Source organism: Delphinus delphis, chromosome 1 (genome assembly GCF_949987515.2).
Source record: "Delphinus delphis chromosome 1, mDelDel1.2, whole genome shotgun sequence".
Taxonomy (NCBI): domain Eukaryota; kingdom Metazoa; phylum Chordata; class Mammalia; order Artiodactyla; family Delphinidae; genus Delphinus; species Delphinus delphis.
Window position 1 is genome coordinate 19,003,852 of NC_082683.1, and position 27,180 is coordinate 19,031,031.

Consider the following 27,180-nt stretch of genomic DNA (forward strand, 5'->3'; position numbering starts at 1 on the left):
TGAACTTTAATAACAGTGTAAAAGGTAAGCACAAGCTGTTCATATAGGCAATACCTGTTAAATCACAAAAGATAAATGTGATTTTTTTTTTTTAAAGTAAGCTTGAAAACAGCCACTTTTTTTTTAGTTCATCTGTTAGGGATTAATTTTCAGCAAGTATTCAGTACCAATCTTAAAGTGTGTAGTATGGATGAAGAAAGAACAGTCTTGCTGAAAACCAGGGGCTGATGAAATGACAGTTATATTTAACATTGGTGTTTATCAGGTGTAGTCTTCAATTTGCTTGTTGATCTCAAATGTTCAACTGTTTACTTTGAAAACCTGATCTTTACAGATTGAACAAGAAAAGTTGGCATCTATGAAAAAGCAAGATGAAGACAAGGATAAGAGGGATAAGGAAGAAAAAGAAAGCAGCAGAGAAAAGAGGGAGCGGTCTCGAAGCCCAAGAAGGTACAGTACAATCTGCATACCTAATATTTTATGAGTACGTTAGGTATTAAAGTATTTTGTGTCCAGAAAGTTACACAGTTAAAAAGGAAGCTAACAGCACTATTTAGAGAATTTCTTCCATCATACAGTTTTCATGGTGAGCTATGGCTTGACTCTGGACTAAAATATTTCATCTTTTTTTTGAGAGAGATCATCTTTTGACTATAATAATTATCTCTAAAATCTTGGTGAATTAGTCAACCCCCTAATTCCTAAATCAAAATCTAGACTTATCTTTCATATTGCTTTAGTTTAAATTATTTTGAGTTATTATTTTAATTTACTCCGATTTTTTTTTCTTTATTTTTTTAATTAGAAATCTGTACCCACTAGCCCTTCCTATTGTACTTACCTAATTCCCTGTTCTGCGTTTCTTAGATGGTTGTGCTGAACCCAAAACAGATATTTGCTTTCTTCTTCCTTCCATTGAGACTGTGGTTAGGTTCCCATTTTCAGCTCCACAGTTCAGCTTTATATTTGTGGTGAGTGGTGAGAATTCCATTAGGCTTTTCATTTTTAGGGTTCTGCTAATTTCTTCATAAATATGCTGGAATTAGTAAAGAGAGGAGGTAATATTTTTGTCCCCTTTATTTATATACTTGATATTAAAAGCTGCTTATGAGGGAAGCAGTATTTCTAGAGTTATGCACAAATCATAATGATAACTGTTTGTTGATGAACCAGGTCTACTGTTTTACTTCAGGTTAGGGAAACTATTATTGAAATGGAAAGGGAGCTTCTCTTCCAAAAAAGCTATCTTACGCAAGTTTGATATATTTATCCTCTTCTGAAGAACATTTTGCTTTAATTGCACTAGTCATTTTTTCTGGAATACCTAGACTCTACCTGATGAACTCTGGTGGGATCTGTCTGCACCTAAACTCTGTTTTTTTAAGGTTTGACTTATTATTATATATTTCCTTCCTTTTATGCATCTGCTTCCTCTGAAAAGTTGTTCTTTGGTCTTCTCATCTCTGGGAATGATTGAGAACCTAAATTTAGAGTCCTACGTCAATGTGTTCCTCTGTTATAACTGGTATACTGGAGAATGTTGTTATCCTTCATTTGCTTGTTTTTCTGGTTTTGTCTTGGCCCTTTCCCTATTAAGTAAGTGTGATAGGATATCTTATTTCCATAAGGAACTTCTCAGATATAAACAATAATAGTGTAGTTAAAAAGATTAATCTCACTTCTCCTTTTGACCGTCTTCCCCAGTCCACGTTATTCAAAAAACCTGAAAAAAAATTGCTTTCATCCTAGACGCAAATCCAGATCTCCTTCCCCTAGAAGACGATCTTCCCCTGTCAGGAGAGAGAGAAAGCGCAGTCATTCTCGATCTCCCCGTCACAGAACCAAGAGCCGGAGTCCTTCCCCTGCTCCAGAGAAGAAGGAAAAAACTCCAGAGCTCCCAGAGCCATCAGTGAAAGTAAAAGAACCTTCAGTACAAGAGGCCACTTCTACTAGGCAAGTACATAAAAATTCATTTATAAATATCACAATTTTAGGCTGTTATTAAGTGACCGTAAATATGATACCTGTGTGTTAAAAAAAATACTTGTTTTACTTGTAGATTTTTTAAATTATAAAGTTGGCTTGTTGAAAAGAAATTCAGATTGTATAGGGGAGTATAAGTAAGGTGACCCAAAGGTGACCACTGCTATCTGTTGGTTGTGTTGCTTCAGATATTTTATATACTGTAACTTGCCCTTTTTTCCCCCACTATTGTGGACAGCTTTGCACTTTTAAAAAAATGTATGTGATTAGAATTGTTAGTTCACTGGATTTCACTGATGTGTATATATCTTTCTAGATGTCTTCATGGATTTTGAAAACTTTTTAAAGAAACAGCTTTTTTATATTACTGTATTAAGACTTAGGAGTCTGAATAGAAAAGGCACAAAATAAGCTTTTTCTCCCCCCACACAGTGACATCCTGAAAGTTCCCAAGCCTGAACCAGTACCAGAGCCTAAAGAACCTTCTCCGGAGAAAAACTCCAAAAAGGAAAAGGAAAAGGAGAAGACCCGACCAAGATCTCGGTCGCGTTCCAAGTCAAGATCCCGGACACGTTCTCGCTCTCCTTCTCATACTCGACCGAGAAGGCGCCATAGATCCCGATCAAGGTGAGTAGTGGCTTTAAGATCTGCATAGATCTTAGATTTTATGTGCTACTCTCCTAGGTAGAATTAGGTAAATTATATCAAAGCTGTGGAAAACATTTAGCACAAATGTTACGCTTTGGATTTCCAGCAACAATTTAGGGACACTTTCTAGGTTCCATTAAAAATCTCTACACAAGTAGAAAATTGTGTCCCTTGAAATCCATTTTTTAAATGTAGCTGTTGAGAAAACTATTTTAAGGAATTCATTCCTTGCTCATGATTTACTCAGATTCTAATTCTGTTATGGCAGATCATACTCACCTAGAAGGCGGCCAAGCCCAAGAAGACGGCCATCTCCTCGAAGAAGAACTCCACCGAGACGAATGCCGCCTCCACCAAGGCACAGAAGGAGTAGATCTCCAGTGAGACGGTGAGAGTTTTGGGATTTTTTGTTTTTTTGGTTTCTTTCAGTTTGAAATTGTCAGCTGTACAAAAGTACACCATGTTTGTTTTAGGCTAATCTTTGAATTAGTGCTCCCCTGGAAAAAAAGAACTCATGAGTAATAATAGGTAATGTCTTAATAAGAGATACCTCATTTGAGATGTAATGCTGTTATTTGTGCAGTGATAACACTAGTCTAGTGTTGGAAAATAAAAAACAAATTATTGGTGAATTTGTGTTAATCTTACCAGTTATTTGTGTTAATAATCTTTACCACTTCAGACCCTACCAAGAAATCCTATCAAGTAAGGGAATTAGCCACCTTCTCCCTTTGGCTTTTAATTACCACTAGTTTCTGAATATAGATGGCTACAGAGCCAGTAAAGTGCTTTGCCAGTATTAAAATAACCCATTTGCGTTATACCTTTCTTAATGTGTCTTTTTCACATTAAAGAAGAGTACTTATTGTAAACAATTCAAACAGAAATGAGATGAATTGAAAATTACCCACAATCCCATTCCATAGATTTAACCGTTATTAGCAGTTTGGTATCTATTTTTGAAGAGACTGGGCATAAAAGTCACTGTCAATACCAGTGTTCTTTTTTAAAAATCATTTTTAAATTAGCATAAGGTAAAATGTTAGGATCTATAACTTTTAACAAAAAGACTGTTGCTACACCTGCCCTAAGTGGAGGCATGGTGCACTGGTAGCAGAGTTTTGTGCGTTCTTTTTTTTTTTTTGCGGTACGCGGGCCTCTCACTGTTGTGGCCTCTCCCGTTGCGGAGCACAGGCTCCGGACGCGCAGGCTTAGCGGCCGTGGCTCACGGGCCCAGCCGCTCCGCGGCATGTGGGATCCTCCTGGACCGGGGCACGAACCCGTGTCCCCTGCGTTGGCAGGCGGACTCTCAACCACTGCGCCACCAGGGAAGCCCCTGTGCGTTCTTTATGATGCATTTCACGTGTTTTTTTGAAGGAACTAGTGGTTGTGCTTCAGATTATACTTAGGATAGAATTTTTTTGTGTTTTGAGTCTATAAGGTATTTTCAAGGAACCAAATCAACTTGGAAATAAAAGAGGGGAAGCAGTAAGGTCCGTAATTTTGTTTCTGCAGTCTGAGGTTTTTCAGAGTCCCTTTTTTTTTTTTTTTTTTGCGGAACGCGGGCCTCTCACCGCCGCGGCCCTTCCCACTGTGGAGCACAGGCTCCGGACACGCAGGCTCAGCTGCCACGGCCCATGGGCCCAGCCGCTCCGCAACACGCGGGATCCTCCCGGACCAGGGCACGAACCCGCGTCCCCCGCATCGGCAGGCAGACCGCCAACCACTGCGCCACCAGGGAAGCCCCTAGGGTCCCATATTTTTAAAAAAGATACTTTTCGGGAATTCCCTGGTGGTCTAGTGGTTAGGATTTGGCGCTTTCATTGCTGTGGCCCGGGTTCTGTCCCTGGTGGGGAACTGAGATCCCACAAGCCACGTGGTGTGGCCAAAATAAAGCAAAAACAAACAAGATATTTTTCTTTGGGGAGGGCTTGTCAAGGTATATTGAACCATTTTTTATAACTAATACTAAAAATTACGGAATTGATGTTACTACCGATAACTGAGACTGAAGATGTAAATGGTCAGTCAATTTAGGCATCACACTTTTCTAAAATTCATTGTTTCTCCTTTGGAGAAAAAGTAATACTGGTGCTTTCTAGCATAAGATCAGTGGAAACAGCTACTTCTTATATTGGAGTTTTGCAAGCAGCCTGTTTTAATTGCTTACTGAGCCATTTAACAGTCAAGATAATTTGCAGATTGTGTAAGATTCCCTTTCAGCCAGTTTTTATCTCACACTTAAGGTAGGGTTTCTTTTTTTCAGGTTCTCAGGAATTCTTCCGCCAAAGGTGAATTCTGCAGGTACACATAATTGCAACAGAACTTACCACAAATTTTGCCGCAGAATTCGAGAGTCCCCTGCTTCTAAGTTTATGTAGCTAAATGAATTCCTAATCTTGCACGTTTTTTTAAAAAATGCAACATAAAGGTTGCATGACATTGTGTTATTAAATGAAAAAAATACTTTGCCACCCAAATTTTGTATGCAAACTCCAAAACACTCATATTATTCCTAAGGAGGGAAGAGACTGGTTAGTTATTCTCTTATAGCACTTGACATATTTTATAACTACCGGAAAGACAACTCAGAAGCATTTATCAGAATAAGTTATTTAGTTGGTCTCAGAACTAGCTGTTTCCTGTCCTAGGTTATGGTTTTGTTTCACATTAAAAAAAAACCTCATTTGTGTGCTTAGCTACATAAACTCAAAAGTTGGATAAAAATAGCTGTATTGTTGTGTAAACTGTACATGCCTGTAAGGTCATTTTCTGTAAGTATGCAGTTAATGAACATGAGTACTTTATTCCACAGAAGAAGGCGTTCATCGGCATCCTTGTCCGGGAGTAGCTCGTCCTCTTCTTCATCTCGTTCCCGGTCACCGCCAAAGAAGCCTCCAAAGAGGACATCCAGCCCCCCTCGAAAAACTCGTAGGTTATCTCCTTCAGCAAGTCCTCCGAGGCGAAGGCACAGGCCATCACCTCCGGCAACTCCACCACCAAAAACTCGTCATTCCCCGACACCCCAGCAGTCAAACCGTACGAGGAAAAGTCGTGTTTCTGTCTCTCCAGGGAGAACTTCAGGTAAAGGTAAAAATCAAGCACATAAAAACAACATGTTCTTTCTTCATTTGGCCACAAAATAGCTAGTCAGTTGTTGCTGTCCCCTACTCCCTTCAAAGTATGAAGTTGCTGGGTAATAATTGTATGTCATGTTTTTTATAAATTTGCTTAGAAGCTCACCTTTTCTTTCCTGCTTTAAGTTCTTGTTGTTTGTTGAAATGGAGTTTACATGTAAAAGTGTTTTGTTTTTAGCAGTACCCTCTGGCACTGAGTAGGTGAAGTGTACTGTTAACCAGCCGTGGGCTGTTTGAGTTGGGGTAGCTTACCGAAGTTTGTGTTGTCATGGTAAGGGATCTTTTTATTACTATGACACCGGTTAACTTTTTTTTTTTACTCTGCAGATTTTTTGTTTGATATCTTTTTTGAGGACTTCATATTCTGTTTTCTTTCTTTCTTGGCCACATTGTACTTCCTAGGGAGGGACGTGGTGTCCTCCTAAAAGCTGATTTGTTTTTTTAATTTAGGCCCTAGGCAGGGTTCTTCTGAGTATTGTCCTTGCTTTATTCTGCAGATTGATTTCTGAGGAATTTATGATCTGTGATCCTGCCAGGCAAGTAGAATGCCATGTTAGTCTGAGTGAAGGTTGTGGTCCATTGGGGTTTGTTTCTTTAGCATTAAATATACACGGAGAAAAACTATGGTATCCATTTGAATTGGGCCTTTGGTGCTTAGGACTGGAATGATATACACAGTGTGATAAGTGAGTAGTGGGGGAGGGGAGATCTTAAAAGAACTGTTATAGTAATTGGATGTTAAGGAGCATTCTGTAGATTAATATATACTGGGGTTGCTCTGATCACATTTAAATTTTCAGATTATAAATGAAGAAATCAGGGATACTTCAGGCAAAATCTTGACTATGTTTTTATGAAGTTGGTGAGAGCAGGATTTCTAATCAGCACCCTGCTGCTTCATTTGTGTCCACCCTACCACCACCCACTGGCCCCACAACCTTGCAGTGTGGCAGTTCTAGAAAGGCAAATTTTGCTTTTTTGATCTGTTACTGTGAGGTATAGACAAGCTATCAGAGTGAGGGGGGAACTGACAGATGATGGTAATTTGTAAAGAGTAATGTACAAATTATTTTCTGAACCTTAACAGGTTAATTTGCTGATAACATAAATATTATGTGGTCATTTTTGTTGAATTGGCTCTTTAGACTTAGGCAACTGGATAATAATAGAGAAACCTTTAGGTCTTACAGGTTCAGACACAAGTATGGGAGGGTTGTCTTACGATCACTTATTTTCATAATATCATGTCTCGTATTACTTTTTGTTCAAAATAGTTTCCAGTCACCGTGTCCACATCTGATGCCTGTTGTCCTAACCTATTTTTTCTTTTCCTGTGAAGTTTTTGCACTTCTGAATACTTCTTTCCTTTGTCTGGAGCCAGAAAGTTCTCTAGGAAAATAATAGTTTGAATGTTCCCATCTGTTACTTTGCAAAAACTCATCAGATTATGATTTTTCTGTTTACATCACATAGCCAAAGGGTAATAAAAGTACCTGAGCAGAGGACTGAATCCTTGTTAAATAGGTTGATTGTTAAGAATTACTTGTTAACCTTTGTTAGGGTCTGCACAGATACCAACCTCTTGTGTCTTGATATGTTGTCGGGAAGAATGGGCTGCTGCTTTCCTGGAAACAAGTCACAGTGGATATGTACATAGGAGAGAAGTCAAGGTGGAAGACAAAGGGCCAGTAACGTTCCTGTGGCTTATGGGACAGGTCTTCCATGTCCAAACAAAACCCAGCCAAAGAGATTGACTGTGGGTAGTGTAGTGAGAGCCTGCCTTTTGTCCACTGAGGCTGAATATTGGTTGTAACTACTTGGAGATAAATAGCTTTTTATAGTAAAACAATCCCAACCCTCTGTGATGAAATTTCAGAGCTAGGAAAGACTTCAGAGGTTGTCATAGGTTCTCAGGTTAAGTGAATTGGTCAAGGTCAGCCATCCAGGACTAGAATTTGGGTTCTCATTCCCAGTTCAGAAATGTACACTTTCCCAACTTTCCTACCCCCACATGCCTGTTTTGATTGCTAAAGGAGGGAAATAGAAGGCAGGGTAAAGTTTTTCAGCTTCTGTACCGGGTAGTATGATTTCAGAAATTCCTTTCTTGCAGTCTCCATTGCTAATAAAAGCATTGATAGCATTGAAGTGTGATAGAGTTTTCTTTTGTGTTTCGTGGGGTAGTCATCAATCAGGGCTTTAAGGTTCTGCTGTTAATAGTGGGTGCATGGAGTGGGAGGGAGGCAGGAAAAGTATTTTGGAGAATTAGAGGTAAATTATTTGGAGCATAATATACGTTCTCATCTGAAAGAGTCCTCAGGACGCATTTTGTAATCGATGGCATGTCAGAGTTAAATTGGCATTATCTTAGTACATAAAATAGTGCTTTGAAATCAGTGGAATATTTAATGAAGTATGTTTACAGGGGAGCTATACATATGGTGGTGGTAATAATTTTGAGTTAGATCAGCATAACCATATGAATGTGCTCTGTAGATACTTACGGATTATTTTACTAATTTTGGTCACAGAGTGACTTATCTTTACAAGTGATCTTTTGAGCAAGTCTGCAAGGTTAATGATTAATAGGACTATTGAAGTAAATTTAAAATTCTGGTTTTTCAATTGACTTGGGAGATTTCAGACGTCATTTTAGAATGATTTTGCCCCTTAAATACTAAAAATGAAACAACATTAACATAAAAATAAAATTTTTAATAAAAATAAGTTGTGAAAATTTTATCTAGATAAGCAAACATTGATGAAACATGTATGATATTAATAATGCTATGATTCAGTCAGTCTTATTAAACCAGAGTAGGGGGTATATAATGGATACTTGTTTAATGCTGATTATATCAACAATGACTTAAGACTTGTACCCAAGCCATTATTGAGAGATTAGATCAGGATAAAACTCCAAATACAAGTTTCTGTGGGGAAAAAATGTAATGTTGTAGTTCAATTGTATTATTTACAAAATAGGTATTTGACCACTATATAGCAAACATAACCACATTTGTAATGTTTCTCAGAGGAAAATGCATTCCGGCATCCAAACATCCAGTTCTCTAAGGTGGTACTTTGACGTTTGGGTTTATGACTAGATGCCTATAATATTTTTTCAAGAATTGAAGATTAACTGACACTTAAAAATGAAGAATACTGACCCCAAAAATAGCTTTGAATCCTTAAAATTTAAAGGCATTTCTATTTCATGTCTTTGAATTTCTTAAAATACAAGTTTTTTTGTTTGGTTGGTTTTTTTTGGCTGCATTGGGTCTTCGTTGGTGCGCGCAGGCTTTTCTCTAGTTGGCGGCGAGCAGGGGCTACTCTTCATTGCGGTGGTTTCTCATTGCAGACCATGGGCTCTAGGCGTGCGGGCTTCAGTAGTTCTGGCTCACAGGCTCTAGAGCACAGGCTCAGTAGTTGTGGCGCACGGGCTTAGTTGATCCGTGGCATGTGGGATCTTCCTGGACCAGGGCTCGAACCTGTGTCCCCTGCATTGGCAGGTGGATTCTTAAGCACTGCGCCACCAGGGAAGCCCTAAAATACAAGTTTTAAATGCAGTCTTGCTACTATATTTCATGATAATTAGATAATCACTAGATTAACTAGTCACTGGATTTTTTACCCAATCCAGTGATTTGTCCAAAAGGCTTATTAGGTAGAATTAATAAAATGCTGGTATTTTAAAAGTATAGTGGTAAATTCTTCAGTTGGATTACTTCAGCAAAAATGATTAGATTGCTAAATTACTGCCCCTTAGAATAAGTCTTTACAGTATTCTGAATGAGCATCTGTTAAATGAAATGTATCTAAATTCTAGGTTAAACATTCCATGTTAATTGCGTTAATTAAACAGAAACAGGTGTAAGGGTACTGAGGGGATCATATTGTTTTCAAGTCTAGTTCTTAGAGGAATGGTCTCAAATAATGTTTCAGGTTAATGTAGGGTAAGATTAATGATTATCTGTGTATATACTTTTTTGTGTGTGTGTGTGGTACGTGGGCCTCTCACTGTTGTGGCCTCTCCCGTTGCGGAGCACAGGCTCCGGATGCGCAGGCTCAGCGGCCATGGCTCACGGGCCCAGCCACTCCGCGGCATGTGGGATCCTCCTGGACCGGGGCACGAACCCGTGTCCCCTGCATCGGCAGGCGGACTCTCAACCACTGCACCACCAGGGAAGCCCATGTGTATATACTTTTGACATTAGTTGAAGCAATGGGATGGATAATGTGGACAGAGATAGCAATTGTTAGAAATTAACGCCTGTGCCATAGGTATAGAAATAGTGTCTTGGGTTCAGATCCTAGTCCATTTCAATTACCCGCATGACTTCAGTTGAGGTTATTTATTTTTTATTTTTTAAATTTTTTTAAATCTTTGGAAAGGATCCTCTAGCCTTAGCATTTAATATTTTTACCATTGTGAAGGTCTACTTTTTTACAGGTAGTTTAAGTCCCTCATGCTATTGTGAAGGTTATACTCTACATCAAAAGCCTTCAGCCTCTTAGGTGACTAATTTGTTCCTCTTCTCCAGACCAGATACTTTTCTCTGAAAATTTCATCAGATCTTATGTCATTTATCATTTATCATTTATCATCTTCATTACTTTTCTGGACCAACCTGTAGGGGGTGCTTAAAAGGTCTTATGTTAATGAGGTCTTCGTAGTTAAGAGTGTGTGTTTTAGGTTGTAGGGTAGCACACAGAGGTTTACTTTACTGAGCTGAATGTTATGCATTAGCATAGAGCTTGTTCTACTCAGAAACAGCAGCTCCCAATTTCTCTTAAAGTTTCTCTTGGGAGAATCTGAAAGTTTGAAAATTGGAAAATCATTGTAGAACTTTCTGAGGCTTTTCACCAAACATTTACAAATTCTTGCTTCTGCTTCAGGTAATGATAACAGGGGCTTATAGGAACTTTTTAATTGTCAGTAAATTATTTATGAGAATAGTTACACTTCTTTTTGTACTGTTAAGAAGATGTGTTGCTTTTTGTTTTGTTTTTGTATGTATGTAAGTGGGGTTTTTCTTCCCCTTATTTTTAGTGACAAAACATAAAGGTACTGAGAAAAGAGAGTCCCCTTCACCAGCACCCAAGCCTAGAAAAGTAGAGTTATCTGAATCAGGTAAGTGTTTTTTGTTTGTTTTGGTTTTTTTAAGCTGAATTAGATTCTGGTTAAAGATTAATTATACGATATGGCTTAATGGTTAAGAGCTAGGACTTTGAAGTCATACCAGCCTGTTTGAATCCCCAGCTCCACTAACTACTTTTTGTTTGTTTTAATAATTTATCTGAGCCTCTACTTTTTTTTTTTTTCATCTCTGAAATGCAGATAACAGTACCATCCTTTAGGTCTTTGGTTGTTAACTGAAATAATGTTTATAAAGTGCTTGGCATGCAGACCGAACTGTCACAAATGCCTAAATAAGTTTATTTTTATTATATTTAGTGAAGATAGTCTAAGTTAGCATTTAAATTGGCATTTTAAGCTCCTCCTTTATTAAAAAAGAGTAGCTGTATTGCTTGACCCAACCAGATAAAGGTTTAGGAGACCATTTCCCAATTCAAATATGTTACATTTTCTGTATGCATGACTAAAGAAACACTTTCTAAATGCATCCATCTTTCAGAAGAAGATAAAGGTGGCAAAATGGCTGCAGCAGATTCTGTGCAGCAGAGACGCCAATACAGACGACAGAACCAGCAGTCTTCCTCTGGTATGGACACTGGTTACATTTTTTTCTTTCTGCATATCCTAATAAAAATACTTAAGATAAAAATATCCGAAAGTGTAGTGAATGTATCAATACTTAGGAGAAATATTTTTGTGCCTGTGTATAAATATGTTAGGAGGAAGTGTTAGTACAATAGTTAAAACAGGAATAGAAATTGGAAAAGTATATTTCTTTCCTCAACCCTGTCTTACTCCCCAAAGCTTTTATTCAGAAATTTTCTGTGCATGTATAAGTATCTGTGGTTTAAAAAAAAAAAATCCTACAGGCTCAAACTGTAGATTATATTGCCTGCCTATTTAACCTACTATAGCTAGACATCTTGCCCTGTTAATTCTTAAGGATCTACCTCATTTATTTACCAGCTGCAGCATTTTTAAAATTTTGATAATATGCTGTCATCTGTTGAGCCACTCGCCTATTTGGACATTTAGGTTATTTCTAGTTTTTTTGTGTGTTTGTGCTTATGTGAGTATATCTGTAAAATAGTAATTAGGAGGGGAACTTCTGAATTAAAAAGTACGTACGCAGAAACCTGATTTTTAAACCAGATATCCTGGTTTTATTCGCTTAGTTGGTATTTGTGACTGAGTCTAGGCACTACCTTTGCTTTTCATTTATAAAAATGGAAACCAAAGCATCCCACAGGGACATTAAGTCAGTTAAAAGCCATACAGCTTTTGCAACTCTTTAAGATGAGGTTAATCATGGAAGTGTTTGAAAATGCATGTAAGTTTTGGATATTTTTTGGTATTTGGGACTTGTTAGTTATTTTAAGTTAAGGAAACCATGTACAAATGAAGTGTTTCTCTTTGCAGTTCTTGACTGTTACCAGGCCTGTAGAAAATGTCACATACATTTTGTTTGTTTGATAAATAATAGGGATATGAAGTAAATTATTCAAATGCTAGTAAGACTTTCAGTAGCCTTAAAAGTACATAGAGTAACAAGAATTAAATAATGCTTGAGATGCTTTTTAAGCTTTACTTAGTTATCTGGAAGATCACTAGATTTATAAGGGACACTGTCTTGTTGGATTGTTCTGTGGAAATGATTTGTATAACGTGATTATATAATAACGTATATTTATGTATGCTTGACTTTCAAGTCATTAAGCACATATCGATATTACCTTTTTTCAGAACTGATGGCTGTATATGTGCTTGCTTATATTAGTGGACTTGATTTGCTAATTTGGACACTCCATCTGCTTAGATTCCAAAAACGTAGATAGACTCTTAAGCATAGACCTGATGTAAATTTTTGTTTATTGTGTAATTATAGATTCTGGCTCCTCCTCTTCCTCAGAAGATGAGCGACCCAAAAGGTCCCATGTGAAGAATGGTGAGGTAGGCAGGCGGCGGAGACATTCCCCTTCCCGGAGTGCCTCTCCATCACCTCGAAAGCGCCAGAAAGAGACTTCCCCTCGGTAATGTCTTCAGTGGTGTTCTGTAGTTGTGATAAAACTTCATAACTTAAGGGATGGGCTGTGGGCTTATTTAGAATTTGCTTAACTCCTTGCTTTCAAGAACTCACAGTAGGAGATGGTCAGATTTGGGGGGTATTTGGGTTTTCTTTGTTCCGTGGTCATTACTATTTAATGAGAACTTAGTAAGTTTTGTACCAGTATGTCAAACGTGTGCATGACTAGAATAGACCAGTTAAATCATAGCATTAACTCCTGACCATGTTTGAATATCTAAAAAAATATATCTCCATTAGTGATACTTAACTCCATTGAAGTAATTAATTTGGTGAATGGAATTCTTGACATTTGTTTTTTTCCACTGCTCTCAGGATGCAGATGGGAAAGCGATGGCAATCGCCAGTGAATAAAAGGTTGGTTAGATGCTATTTTGTAAATTAGGATTACATGTCAAAGTTTGAGTGACTTAATTTACTGTTTAGGTAACATCCCATTCTGACGTTTACAGGGTATGACTGTGGAGAAGTTCCTCAATTGTTTTGGTTTGATTATATTTTCTTACACATCAAAATAATGATAAAAACATACACAGTGTTCATTTTAGAGCATCATTTGGATTTAGAGTTTTGTGCACTTACAGTGTATTTGTTAGTCTTCTGTTTTTTGAGGTCTTTCCAAGAGATAGGACAGTAGTAATAGTTCCTTAGATTTAGTGGGAACAGACTTTGTGGTGACTATAGGGAAGGCAAGAAAAACATGGGAGAAACATTTAAAAGATTAAAAAATGACTGTGAGGCTTTGGCCCTGTTCAGTGTTTCCTACAGTAGAAAGGTAAGTTGCATATCCTTTTGGAACCTGTTTGGTCATCAGGGTCTTTGTGACCCTAAGGCCATAATATTTTAGAGCCAGGTGATACATAGAAATCTCTAATTCAGGCGTATCTCATAAGTGAGAAAACAGGGGCTCAGAAGTAGTAAGTGAGTTTCTTAGGGTTACAGAGTGACAAAACCAGATCTTAGACCTGTGCCATTGACTATACCATTTCACCATGACATTGTACTGTCTTTGCTAGTCTTCTGCTTTCTGAGGTCTTTGCTGTCACTAAATTTCTAACTATCCTTCCTGAAATGTTCACATTGTTCTTTTTATAGATCAGTTTTTGAAGCTGTGTTGTTTTAAGTAGTCTCACTGATTAATAAGAGTGTTTTCTTGGAAAGGTTCTTTGGAACCAGTTGGCAGTGTATATGATGGAGCAAAACGGTGTGTTTGCGCTGTGGAAGTAACTTACTTGACAAGAAAAAATAGAAACCTTAAAAAAAATTTAGGTACAAAGGTATTCTGTTCCCAACTGTGATTACTCCAGGTTTCTGTAAAATTGCTAGTACAGCAGCTAAAAAATTGCTTTACAAAATCAGGTTAGTGGTAAGATTCTGCCCCGCCCGCCCCCCCGCCGGTTATGGATAATGATGTTAGAGATTGCCATCAAGTCTCTAGGATTTGGAGATGGAGAAAGAATTGTTTGGGATCACACTTCAGTATTTATTTTTAAGAAGGGAAATACAGCCTGGCTTTGAATATTTCATATATAAAGTTTAAAGATTGAAAAATGCAGCATTTTTCATGCTTCTAAACATGTGTCTTTGGGTATTGAACACTCTTTCCTTAACAGTGAATGGTGTATTGATCGTACTTAGTATAAAAAGATAGTTGTTGCATCTATAATTTCTTGTCTTCATTACCAGCCTGACTAGTGAAGTGAGGTGATTCTGAAGAGGTCACTGCAGAGATCTCAAGCTGTCTTTGTCCTTATAAGACTTTTGTATTCCTACATACTCGAGGGCTGAGGGCTACTTCATGTTTTAAGGCTTATTGAAACTGGTTCTCGTGCAGTTTGGGTGGGGGGAGACCTCTGTACTCAACAATTTCTATACACAGTTGAAGGCTTGAGTTGGCACTAGTATTCACAGTAACTAGAAAATGTTTAGCCTTCTTCTTCTACTTCTTCCTCTTCTTTTAAACCCCAGATATGTATGCCATATCAGCTCAGGTAAGAAACTGTAGCCTTTAGGTCATAGAGCCATCGCGTGTCAAGATTCCAGTTATAAGTGATTATCAAATTTTTCTTGTAGTTCCTTTAAGTATGCTAGTTTGGTTTGTTTGGTTTTTTTTTTTTAGGTTATGGTTTTATTCTTATTCTCTTTTTGGCTTTTTCTCACATGGAAACAGGACATTGAAGGTCATCACTGGAAGGGACCTTTTAGTTATTCCAAGCCTTTCATTTTACAAATGAAACTGAGGCACAGAATAAATATCTTAGGTCATTAGTGTATTATAATAGATTCTAATCTGAGTTAAATTTTTTTTATGAGAATATTTTAAAAGAGAAATCACATAATCAACAGTAATAGCCTCTCTTGCTATTACACCTACTGATAACACATTGGGAGTTCTGCTTTGTATCATCTCAGCCTCAGAGTTTATGAGTGTAAACCTTTGTTTTTCTTTTTTGAGTCAAAACCCAAATGTCTTTTCCCGTTTGAAATCTTCATTACCTGTTGAAACAGTAGTCCACCCTGTTTCTCTAGGTTCTGTAATTCTCAGATTAGCCTTGCTAGTAAAGTGGCTTCTCCTTTACTGTTCTTTCTTGTAATTAATAATTTGGTGTCTATGTTTCATCTGAAGCTTATCTGTCCTGTAGTTTATATTTTAAATCTGTTCAGAGTGAGGTCTTAGTCCCCACAGGGCATAAGCAAATTTAAATTAAAAATTAAATTTACTAATGAATGTCAGAATTTTCATTGTTCTGTTAATGAACTCTCCTTAGTTTTAATGGGGAATCAAAACTAGTAAACTTTAGAAAATACTTCCAGATTCACAGGAAGCATCAATCCTGTACTGGGCAAGAAATTTAGAACTAATTACAGTTGACCCTTAAACAACATGTGTTTGAATTGTGTGACTCCACTTACATGCACATGGTTTTTTTTTTTTTTTTTACAATAAATGCATATTATAGTACTGCACGATCCTCGGTTGATTGAATCTGCCAGCGCAGAAGCCCAAGCCCCCCACATTGTTTAAGGGTTAATTGTATATTATTTGACTTGTTTGTATACACAAACTTGGCCAATAGATGTCAAACTGGCTTGGTATTTATTTTAGTATATCTGCTGGGAGACTACTATGAGTTAGTCCAGTTGATTATAATTGTATTTTTCAGGTGTGCTTTTTATGTTAATTGGTTAAATGCCTAACTGCTCAGAATTAAGGTCTGTGATTCTTATCTATATTTTAACCGCATTGCTCCCAGTGGCTTTAGTGCTCAGACAGCCTTGGTCCTTTGTCTTTGGGGTAGTGTTTTTAGTTAATAGTTTGCAACTGTTGAACTGTGGGAACATACTTTTTAAAAAATCAAGAACTTGGAGCAGTGACACCCAGACTTCGGGCCTTAAATATCTGTATTTGAACATTGTATTTTTCTAGGCTTTAGAACAGTTGTTCCTAACAAGGAATCAAAAATCACTTGAAGAACCTTTTTAAACATATACTGGCTAGACCATAGCCCAAACCTGGTGAACACAAATTTCAAATAAGCTTCCAAGCTGTTTCTGATGTACATTCTAGTTAAAAAGCAATGCTCTAAGGCAGTGTTTTCAGACTTTTTTCACCTTGCGTCATGTTAAGAATGTTTTATGTCATGACTCAGACTGCATATTTATATACAGAAACAAAAATTTCACAATACAAAATTTACTCTTACCACAAGTTAAAGCACTTTGTTTTTCTTTTCTTCCTTTCTTTCTTGCCTTTTTTTTTTTTTTTTTTTAAATCCTGGTTCTCACCCAGGGTCTTGACTAACTACACTGTAGTTTGAAAAACACTGCTTTGAGGGATAGAGTGAAAGCTGCTGCACTTTGGGTTGACAATGATTGAAACTAAATCATCTTGATCACTTAGTTATAAATGTTACTGACTCTGAATCAACTATAATTCTTCTTTGGTTTAGTGGTAGACGGAGGAGAAGCCCCTCCCCACCGCCTGCCAGAAGGCGACGTTCTCCTTCTCCTGCTCCTCCGCCTCGTCGACGCAGGTCTCCCACACCACCACCACGACGCAGGTACTTTATCACGTAGGCTAGTGGGAGCTAAAGGGAGCAACTTTGAATCTTTGTGATTGAAATATTTTATTCGAGTGGCATGCACAGCTGTTTACAAAATACCACATGGTATACAATCCCAGTTACATGAAAAGTCCAGAACACATGACTCTGTAGAGATAGAGAGTTATTAGATAAATGGTGCCTAGGGTGGGATGGGAATGGGGAGTCATGATGGTTGAACACTGTGAATATAGTTGACCCTTGAGCAAGGAGAGGAGTTAGGGGCACCGACCCTCCACGCAGTTGAAAATCTGAGTATAACTTTACAGTTGGCCCTCCGTATCTGCAGATTCAGCCAACAGCAGATTGTGTAGTACTGCAGTAAGTATTAAAAAAAAAATCCACATATAAATGGACCCATGGAGTTCAAACCCATGTTCAAGGGTCAACTGTATACTAAAACAATTGAAATGCACACTTCAAATGGGTGAATTTTATGATTTGTGAACCACATATCAATAAAGATGTTAAATTAAAAGGCAGGATCACTAGTGATTACAGAGGGAAAAAATATTAACTTTATAGTGGGGAGTTAAGTTTTGCTTTTTGGAACTTTCTGAATTTTTTTTCTCTTCAAATATTTTCGATCCATGGTTGGTTGAATTTGTGGATACTGGATCTTTGGACACAGAGCGTTGACCCTGTCAGACAAACCCAAATTGAAAGCCATTTTACAAAGTAACTGATGAGTACTCTTCAAAAAAATGTCAATCATGAGAGGGAGAGAGACTGAGGAGCAGTTACAAATTGGCAGAAACTAAGGACACGTGACAACTAAATGCAATGTAGGATCCTGATTTTTGGAACCTGGAACAGAAAAAGGACATTAGTAGAGAAAACTGGGGTGACATTAGTATTTTAGTTAATACCAAGGTTAATTTCATAGTTTTGGTAATTTTTCTGTAGTTATATGGGATGGTAAGTGGAAAGTCTCCACTAATTTTGCAACTCTTCTGTAAATCAAAAATGATTTCAAAATAAAAGTTAGGGGGAAAAAAATTTTTAAGAGCATTGCTCAAACACATTATCAAGCGGTATAGTTGCTGCTACAACTCCTGAATGGCCATTATGTGGCAGGTAAAGTGGTAGATGTTTTATGTACTTCATGTCTCCTCAAGATGATCTTGCTTGGTATTCCCATTTTTCAGGTGAGGAAATGGGGGTTCAGAGTTATTAAATATGAGGGCAAAATGGAAAACTCTATGGTGTTGCCCAATGTATGGCCTATCCCAAAGCTGATTTTTAGGCAGGAAAATATTTTGAGCTCAAGGTCTGAATGTTTCAGGAGAAAATCAGGCCATTGGAACTAAATGTTTTATTGAGGTTTAATTCCTGAGAGGCAAGTTAGGGTTATGTAGGGATTAAGCATTAAGAGGAAGGCCAAGTTGAGACTTTGACAGGGATGCGTTCTGCCTAGCAGTAGACTTCCATTGAATACTATTTTGACGCACAAAAAATGTAAGTCTGTCTTGGTGGGGGCAGGGTAGAGATGCCTTTTAAAGCTGTGCAAGTGAATGCTAATTATTAATTCAGAGTCCAAACACCAGTTTAGAGAGGGTACCCCCTACACAGGAGAGCTCTTTAAAGCACAGACTTCCTGAGTTCAAGTTGAACACGGTCAACAGAGTCTTGCTAATGTAGTTATCTAGTTGCTACATAGTGATAATGGATTTTCAGTTTCCTTAGAGCAATGCCAGGTTCTCTTCTAAAAAAATACTAAGTTGATTTTATATGGATTGTGCTAAATGACTTTGTGTGTGGGGGGGGGGGGGGCGGGGTACGCGGGCCTCTCACTGTTGTGGCCTCTCCTGTTGCGGAGCACAGGCTCCGGACGCACAGGCTCAGCGGCCATGGCTTACGGGCCTAACCGCTCTGCGGCATGTGGGATCTTCCCAGACCGGGGCACGAACCCATGTCCCCTGCATCGGCAGGCGGACTCCTAACCACTGCGCCACCAGGGAAGCCCATGCTAAATGACTTTTGACAAATTTGAATTCAGTCTGAAAACTAAATTTCTCCATTAATCACAATGACCTATTTGTAGTCATCTAGGATAAACAGGAATTTACTAAGTGATTTTTTTGTTGTTGTTACCTTAAATGAGTTTAAACACATGACATTTCCACTTAGAAATATTCTCTCTCTGTGTGGTGCTGTATAAGTACATAGTTTTCTTTGCATTCTGTTTCTACTCTGTTGGACCGTTTATTTTTCCTAGGACTCCTTCTCCTCCCCCACGTCGTCGCTCACCTTCCCCAAGAAGATACTCTCCTCCAATACAGAGGAGATATTCTCCTTCTCCACCTCCAAAGAGAAGAACGGCTTCACCCCCTCCCCCTCCTAAACGAAGGCCATCACCGTCTCCACCACCAAAGCGTCGGGTCTCCCATTCGCCACCTCCCAAACAAAGAAGCTCCCCAGTCACCAAGAGACGTTCGCCTTCGTTGTCATCAAAGCATAGGAAAGGGTCTTCCCCGAGCCGATCTACCCGGGAGGCCCGGTCACCACAACCAAACAAACGGCATTCGCCCTCACCACGGCCTCGAGCTCCTCAGACCTCCTCAAGTCCTCCAGCTGTTCGAAGAGGAGCATCGTCATCACCCCAAAGAAGGCTGTCCCCATCTCCAAGTTCTAGGCCCATTAGGAGAGTCTCCAGGACTCCGGAACCCAAAAAGATAAAAAAGTAAAAATATTTTATCCTTTTTGGTTAGGAACACTAACTTGCATAGCTCTTTATGCTTGGAAGCCCCCCACCCCCCAACTGAGAAATCACAGAAAAGAATAGTTGTGAATACAAACTTTAAGGCAAATTCTAGGTCCTATTCGTAGATCCTTTCTGTTTTCAGGATAGTTCCTCATGGTATAAGCTACATGCCGTAGGATTTTACTTGGTTCTTAGGGATATCAGGCTTATTGAGTCTGTTTCCAAACCTAGCTCTGAAGTGATGCATAGGATATTTCTTGCATGTCTATGTAAGACTGATAAAAGCAGTCTTAAATATAGGAACTGGCATTACTAATTTCATACAGGAAGAATCATTAACAGAATGGATAGAGGATTGTGGAGCTTGAACTACTCTCCAGGAGACTTAGGTGGTAAAAATTTGATAAGTGTTAGTATAATCAACCAGCAGACTAAGTGCTGTGAGATACTTAAAGTTCATTATCTGGTTGTATAATGGTAGTTGGTTGTTTTCTCTTAAGAAAGAAGGATCTGTGCTTTTGGATATTAAATGTTTTATTTTTTCCCTCTGTTTCTAGAGCTGCCTCACCAAGCCCTCAGTCGGTAAGGAGGGTCTCATCTTCCCGATCTGTCTCGGGATCTCCTGAGCCAGCAGCTAAAAAGCCCCCAGCACCTCCATCCCCTGTCCAGTCTCAGTCACCCTCTACCAACTGGTCACCAGCGGTACCGGTTAAAAAGGCTAAAAGCCCAACACCAAGCCCATCACCGGCAAGGGTATGTCTGCCCTGTTTTGGACATCTTTTATAATTATACGTGGTCACTTGGAAGGAGAGAATTTTTTGTCTTTTGTAGTTCAGAGGAGCATTACTTTCTGTGGTTCAGATGGACTTCAAAAGGAGGCACAAGTTAAGTGGTGGTGTTTGCATCACAGTCCATGCTTAGTACTCTAGACATCCACTAATTTGTGATATGTCTAATACTGTTATCTTGGTGGTGAAGACTGGATTATGTAGACAATTTAGAAAAACAAAAAAATTACCCTTGATTCTGTTATCTAGGAGAAAAATAGTTTAGCGTTTGTGCTGTTTTCTCTAGTGTTTGACAGGTTTTGGGATAGTTATGGTCACAATCAATAAAAATTTCAATCTTAGATCATGTCTATTAGTCTGATTACATTTTTATATAGAAAAAATACACTTTATCACAAGAACATACCAAAATGTCGACGGTGGTTATATGTTAGAAGGAGAATGATGCGTGATCTTAATTTTTCTTCTTTACATCTTAATGGTCTTATTTTTTCCTACAGTGTAAATACATTATTTCTGTAATAAAAAATGAACCTCACAACTTGTGAAATGTTAGATGGAGTGGAAAGTACTTTGTTGTCCCATATAGCCTGATCTTTGGCAAGCTACATAGATAAGAATAACACTCTTGTTTTTACATTGTCAAGCTTAAATATCATTGGGATATTAAAATATCAGAGCTTAAACTGTTTTCTTTGTGATTCATTAATCTAATCATGGCAGCTTTCTGTATTGTATAAAATCAGTGGTGGATGTCCATCTTAATAGGATTGAATTATTGTGCAGACTGACTGGATTGAGGAATTTTAAGTAATTGCTTAGAAATGTGAGATTTAAAAATTATAGACTAGATGCAATTATAGCAGAGCCAACCCTTTGCTTAAATTTGGAATATATGTGGTGGAGAACAATGTACCCACATTCTAGAGATAGATCAGACAGTGATTAGAGATGTGGCATTCATACACGCTTGTATTTAGGATAATAGCTATTAAAAGCCTACATGTTAGGCTGGTATTGTGGGTGATTTACAGATATTCCCATTTAACTTTTGTAACAGCTTTATCAAGGATTGTTATACCCATTTTGGGTTGACAAAAAGGCCTCAGAACACGTCAGGCAATTTGAGGTCAACTAGTTTAATAGGTTCAGGAACCAGAATTCAAATCAGGTCTAGTTGAGTTCAGAGACTTTTCTTCCTGTTGCACATGGTGCTTTTCCTTACATATGGAGGTAGACCCTGACTCAGGCCAGTCTTGGAGACCTGATTCATAGCTTGTGGTTGGGAGGCCTGGTTTAATGTGAAGTTAGTTGGGGAAATTTTTAAAAAATCATTTATCTTCAAGGTCTGTTTTAACTCTTGGAAGTCTTTGCTTTCAGTGGTGGTTCCCATCTTTTAGGAGTACTTTTCTTAGTGTTGATTGGCCCTGGGTCTTCTTTCCCCCCTGAAGCCGTATGAAATCCTGAGATTAGTCCAATTGCTTATTCCCTTGAAGAAATAAAATGTTTAGTTCGACAGGTTGATTTTATTGTTTTGGGTTTTCTGGATTTCTAGAATTCAGACCCAGAAGGAGGTGGAAAGAAAAAGAAGAAAAAGAAGGACAAGAAACACAAAAAGGATAAGAAGCACAAGAAGCACAAAAAACACAAGAAGGAAAAGGCTGTAGCTGCAGCTGCTGCAGCTCCTGTGACCCCTGCAGCCATTGCTGCTCCCACAACCGCGTCAGCACAGGAAGAACCAGAGGCAGAGCCAGAGCCTAAGAAGGTATTTACGAACACTCTTACAGTGTGTACAGATAGCTGAATCATTTGGTATTGAGAAGTAGCTAAGTAATTTTTTTCTAATAATTGGATGCTCAGCTGTTAACTCTTTTCTGATCGGTTTCTCTATGACCACCTACCAAGAGCAGGAATTTGCTAAGGCTAACGATAAGAATATGAATGGCATCCAAAAAGCTTAATGTATATTTTTTAAAAGAAATTCAATATAATTAAATATACCATAGACTTAACCCATTTAAAGTATAGTGATTTTATGGTTTTTTTGTGTATTCATAGAGTTGTGCACACATCACAAGAATTTTCTTTTTCTCTGTACTCAGCATCTCCCACCGGTGTCTCAAGATTTAACGATATGACCTTTTTGGCGTTTTTTTTTTTTTTATATATTTTTTTTTTTTAGGAGACTGAAAGTGAGGCTGAAGATAACCTTGATGACTTAGAAAAGCACCTGCGTGAAAAGGCCCTGAGATCAATGCGGAAGGCTCAAGTGTCCCCACAGTCCTAGGTGGAAATGTTTGTTATGATGTAAATTTTATTTGGTTTGTACGCAATTCAGTTTCAAAATTGCTAAAAATGTGTTTGAGCTTTAGACTATAACATTTGTTGTAATAATTGCTAGGTTGAAGTTCACCATGTAAAAAAAAAAGGGCATGGATTTACATTGCAAAAGGTGTCCACAGTGTATTAGTGACATTCTTTCATTGACAGCTGACATAAATTCATTTAGAGTGAAATATTTTAAGCCAAAAAAAAAAAATCCCCTTTTTAAAAAAGGGGGTTTAAATATTGTTGGCATTCTTATGGTTCCATTAAATGCCCCTGTCTATTCCCAGAGGTTTTTCTTTCTACTTTTTCTTTCTTTTTTCCTTTTTCTCATTTGAGTCTTAGCACCCATTTAAGTTATGATGCTTCCAACCTTGTATGGTTTTTGCAAGCTTTCCCAGAAATAAGACCACTGTTGAACTACCACAAAAGTATAAATGAATATTTTAATGCCACAATCTTTCCTGTTGCCTGTGGAGTCTCTGCTGAAATGAATCAGGATTCGAGCTCTAGGATGAGACAGAAAATGAAAGCATGTTGTTTGCCAGGACACTGTGGGTTTATATTGATGTGTAACAAGTTGATTTGGAACACTGGAATTTCACTCTGTTCTGTTTATTTTTATTTTTTGTAAAGGCAGTTAACTAGTCCCAGGAAGGATCCTTCAGTTACATAAAATTTTGTTTTATGAAACGTCATGGCTCCATTCATAATTTTGTCTTGTTCTATCGATTGGTATATACAACTTTCAGAGCTCTTGTATTTGGAAAGCTGGAAGGGCCCAGACTTTGAAATAGTGTCTTGTTTTCACTGTTTTTGTTTTGTTTTTGTTGGGTTTTTTTTTTGTTTTTTTTTAAACTAAAGCTATATAAAGCTTGTGGATTAAACAATAAATTTCTAAATTTAAAAATGTTGGCCACTCACTTTTACTTACCCATCTCAATACGGCAGGAAACCTACCTTAGAAATCTTACAGTGCCTTTACCCCCTTGGCACCTTTGGCAGAGTGAGGATTAGACAAGGGAAAAACGAGGTGATGAAATTGTTTTACCATCTTTATTTTAGTAATTAATGTGATAAATGCCATGAAGGGAAAGCACACAGTGAGATTGCAACACATATAATGGGCTAGTCAGCCAGGCATAGGGGAAGTTTCAGGCAGAGCAAACAGTATCTGTACACCCCAAGACAGAAGAAGCCTGGCACATTCCAGGAAGCGAACGAAGGTTAAGAAATGACTGGAGCAACCTCCCTCTATTGGGGGGGGGTGTGTGTGGTGTGGTGTGGTGTGAGCAATATAATTTGAGGAAACTTGGGAGTTGATAACATTGTATAAGGTAAAACAACAACATTCATAAGAAAGAAGGAATTTTTGGCAAGTGAATCTAAGCTTAGCAAGTTGTCACATAGGCAGTTAATTTGATTATAGTTTCTGGTAGTTGAAGCAAAAAGAAGGAAAATGCCTACATGTCTTAATTTCAGGAAAACTTAGTGGGCAGTTTTTTATCTAAAGGATATGGACATGGAGGGGCTATTTTTACAGGTGGGTTTTTAGAGTGATTTGTAACAAGGCAAAAGCTTATTAATGAAGCTGCTTTTGTAGCGACTGAACTAAGGTATCTAGAGTGACTCTCCAACCTTGATAGAATCTTACATGTGTCTGCGGCAACTTAGAGCTTTCAGGGATCTTCCACATGACTTCCTTTTGACTTTATAATTCTGTGATGTAGGAAATGCACAGAATATTCCAGTTTGTGCTTGTTTTTTGTTTGTTTTTTGGCCACTGAGCATGTGGGTTCTTAGTTCCCCAGCCAGGGATCGAACCTGTGCCCCCTGCATTGGAAACGTGGAGTCTTAACCACTGGACCGCCAGGGAAGTCCCCAGGATATCCGGTTTCTAAGATGGTTGCAGCTGATTTACCCCTTTCAGTATGAACAAACAAATGAACATCACTGGGGTACTTGGAATCTATCTAGCCATTCACTCATTCAATCCATTTATTCACTTGTCCCATTTATTCAACACGCTTTCATTCCTCCACTTGACTGAACTGCTTGTTAAGGTTAGCAGTAACTTCCATTTTGCCAAAATGAGCGATCAATTCTCCATCCTTTACTAGCCTTCTTGGCAGGAGTTGACTCAGTCATTCACTCCTTTGTCGACACACTTCCTTCTCTTGGGTTCTAGGGGGCAACACTGGTTTACCTTCTAGATGCAGCGCTAGTTTTCCTCCTACCTCAGTAGCTCTTTCATCTCTAGTGGATCCTTTGAAACGTGAAGTGATGGAGTTTGTAGGGAATGCCACCAAGGACACTGAATCCCTAGTCCCTTAAATGTCTTTTTGTGTGTCAAAGTTCTTTCCCGTCTAGACTTCCTGACCTAGACCTCTATCGAGCTACCTAGTTAATAACTTCATTTGGATGTCTAAAAGGCATACCGAATTGAACATATCCTCTGATTTATCTGTCCCATTCAGTACCTGTCATTCTCATTTACTCAAAATTGAGTTGATACTGTCAGTGGCAGCATTGTCCACCCTCCAATCCTCATGCACACAAGGCCATTCTGTTCCCAGCAGCCTGTCATGATAGTACCGCTCAAAACCCTCAGCTCCTTTTTTCTGCTTCAGAGTAAAATCCAAATTTCTTACTCTGGCCTGCAAGACCCAGTAGCACCTAGTTTGGCACCTTCATCTCTACTCCTCAGTCTGCTCAAGCCATACCTACCTCCTTGCCCTTCCTTTAAACCTCTCTCGGGGCCTTTGTCCTCACTGCCGGATCTGACATGTTTACTTTGTTTTCTTCAGACACTTGTCTGAAGAACAACTTCGTCTCCTCTGTTTTCATCTATAGCAATTATTACCACCTGAGATGATGTTTTTGGTCCTTAGGAACTTGGTCTTGTATGTGACTGTGTCCCCAATGCCTGGTACATCGTAGAAGGACAAATGCTCGATGAACCGATGAGTAAATAAGTTTAATTGACCGTCATTGCCTCTGTACTTGCAAGGCACTACTAGGGCTTGAGGTAAAGAAAATGAAGACATGGTGATTGCTGCTCTCTAGTATTTGCCCACTGGGGGTAAAACACATGCAAACAATTTGGAGTGGACAAGAACATAGAGTTTGGTAGACCAGGGTTTCTAGCACAGCTTTCTACAGTGTGACCTTGGTCAAGTTATTTGGCCTCTAAGTGCTGCCATTTCTTCTCTCCGAGTTAAATAATGGTGGAATCTACTTCAGAGTTGTTTTTGAAGGGTTAAGTGTGATAGTTGATACCTATAAAGCAATGATAGTACGAAGAGGTTCCCATTTTCTTAGCTAACGTAATATGTGGTCATTCTAGTAACTATGGTAAATTTTAGTTTGGATGTCTAAAAAGGATTTTAATTAATCATAGCCCTATTTAATGTAATTTTTTCTTTTTTTTCTTTTTAATAAAATTCACCATTTTAAAGTGTGCAGTGCAGTGGTATTTAATATATTCACAAGGTTATGCAACCATCACGACTACCTATTCCAGAATATTTTGATCACCCTAAAAAGAAACTGCCCATTAGCAGTCACTTTCCATTCTACTGACAGTCCCATCAGCCCCAGCTCCTGGCAACTACTTTCTGTCTATAGATTTGTTTATTCTGGACATTTCACTGGAATTATACAGTATGTGGGCTTTTGTGTCTGGCTTCAATCATTTAATATGTGTTTAAGGTTCATCCATGGTACTCCATTTTTTTTTTTTAATTGCTGAGTGGTGTTCCCTTATATGGATATGCCGTATTTTGTTTATCCACATCAGTTGCACATTTGAGCTGTTTCCACTTTCCAGCTCTTATGAATAAAGCTGCTGTGAACATTCGGCATACAAGTTTTTATGTGGACATATGTTCTCTTGGGTGTATATACCTGGGAGTGGGATTGCTGGGTCATACTTAACTTTTTAAGAAACTGCTAGACTATTTTCCAAAGCAGCTACACTATCCGAACTTCTTACTAGCAGTGTATGAGGGTTATTATTTCTCCACATCCTTGCCAACACATGTTATCTGTCATGTTGATAATAACTATCCTAGTGGGTGTGGACTAGTATCTCATTATGGTTTGATTTGCATTTCCCTGACGGCTAATGATGTTGAGCATCTTTTCATGTGCTGACAGACTTCAATGCCTTTTTTTTTTTTTTTTTTTTGCGCGGTACGCGGGCCTCTCACTGTTGTGGCCTCTCCCGTTGCAGAGCACAGGCTCCGGACGCGCAGGCTCAGCGGCCATGGC

At 38.4% G+C, this 27,180-nt stretch overlaps 1 protein-coding gene across 7 annotated transcripts in view; it reads left to right on the forward strand.

Annotated features, from left to right (window-relative positions):
* Window positions 1-26,752, forward strand: part of SRRM1 (serine and arginine repetitive matrix 1) — a 32,617-nt gene extending 5,865 nt beyond the window's left edge. Inside the window, exons 5-18 of one of the 7 annotated variants that reach the window (XM_060016453.1) lie at window positions 335-450; window positions 1,840-1,953; window positions 2,416-2,610; window positions 2,900-3,019; window positions 5,447-5,721; window positions 10,819-10,899; window positions 11,405-11,491; window positions 12,791-12,935; window positions 13,304-13,345; window positions 16,939-17,049; window positions 19,310-19,774; window positions 20,353-20,548; window positions 22,139-22,348; window positions 22,766-26,752. In XM_060016453.1, the coding sequence (XP_059872436.1) occupies window positions 335-450; window positions 1,840-1,953; window positions 2,416-2,610; window positions 2,900-3,019; window positions 5,447-5,721; window positions 10,819-10,899; window positions 11,405-11,491; window positions 12,791-12,935; window positions 13,304-13,345; window positions 16,939-17,049; window positions 19,310-19,774; window positions 20,353-20,548; window positions 22,139-22,348; window positions 22,766-22,870 (2,262 nt within the window). In that variant the 3' untranslated portion in view covers window positions 22,871-26,752. Of the gene's footprint in view, window positions 1-334; window positions 451-1,749; window positions 1,954-2,415; window positions 2,611-2,899; window positions 3,020-5,446; window positions 5,722-10,818; window positions 10,900-11,404; window positions 11,492-12,790; window positions 12,936-13,303; window positions 13,346-16,938; window positions 17,050-19,309; window positions 19,775-20,352; window positions 20,549-22,138; window positions 22,349-22,765 lie in introns of all 7 variants that reach the window. The other 6 variants (XM_060016408.1, XM_060016383.1, XM_060016390.1 and 3 more) reach the window with 6 other exon arrangements.
* Window positions 26,753-27,180: the final 428 nt, after the last annotated feature.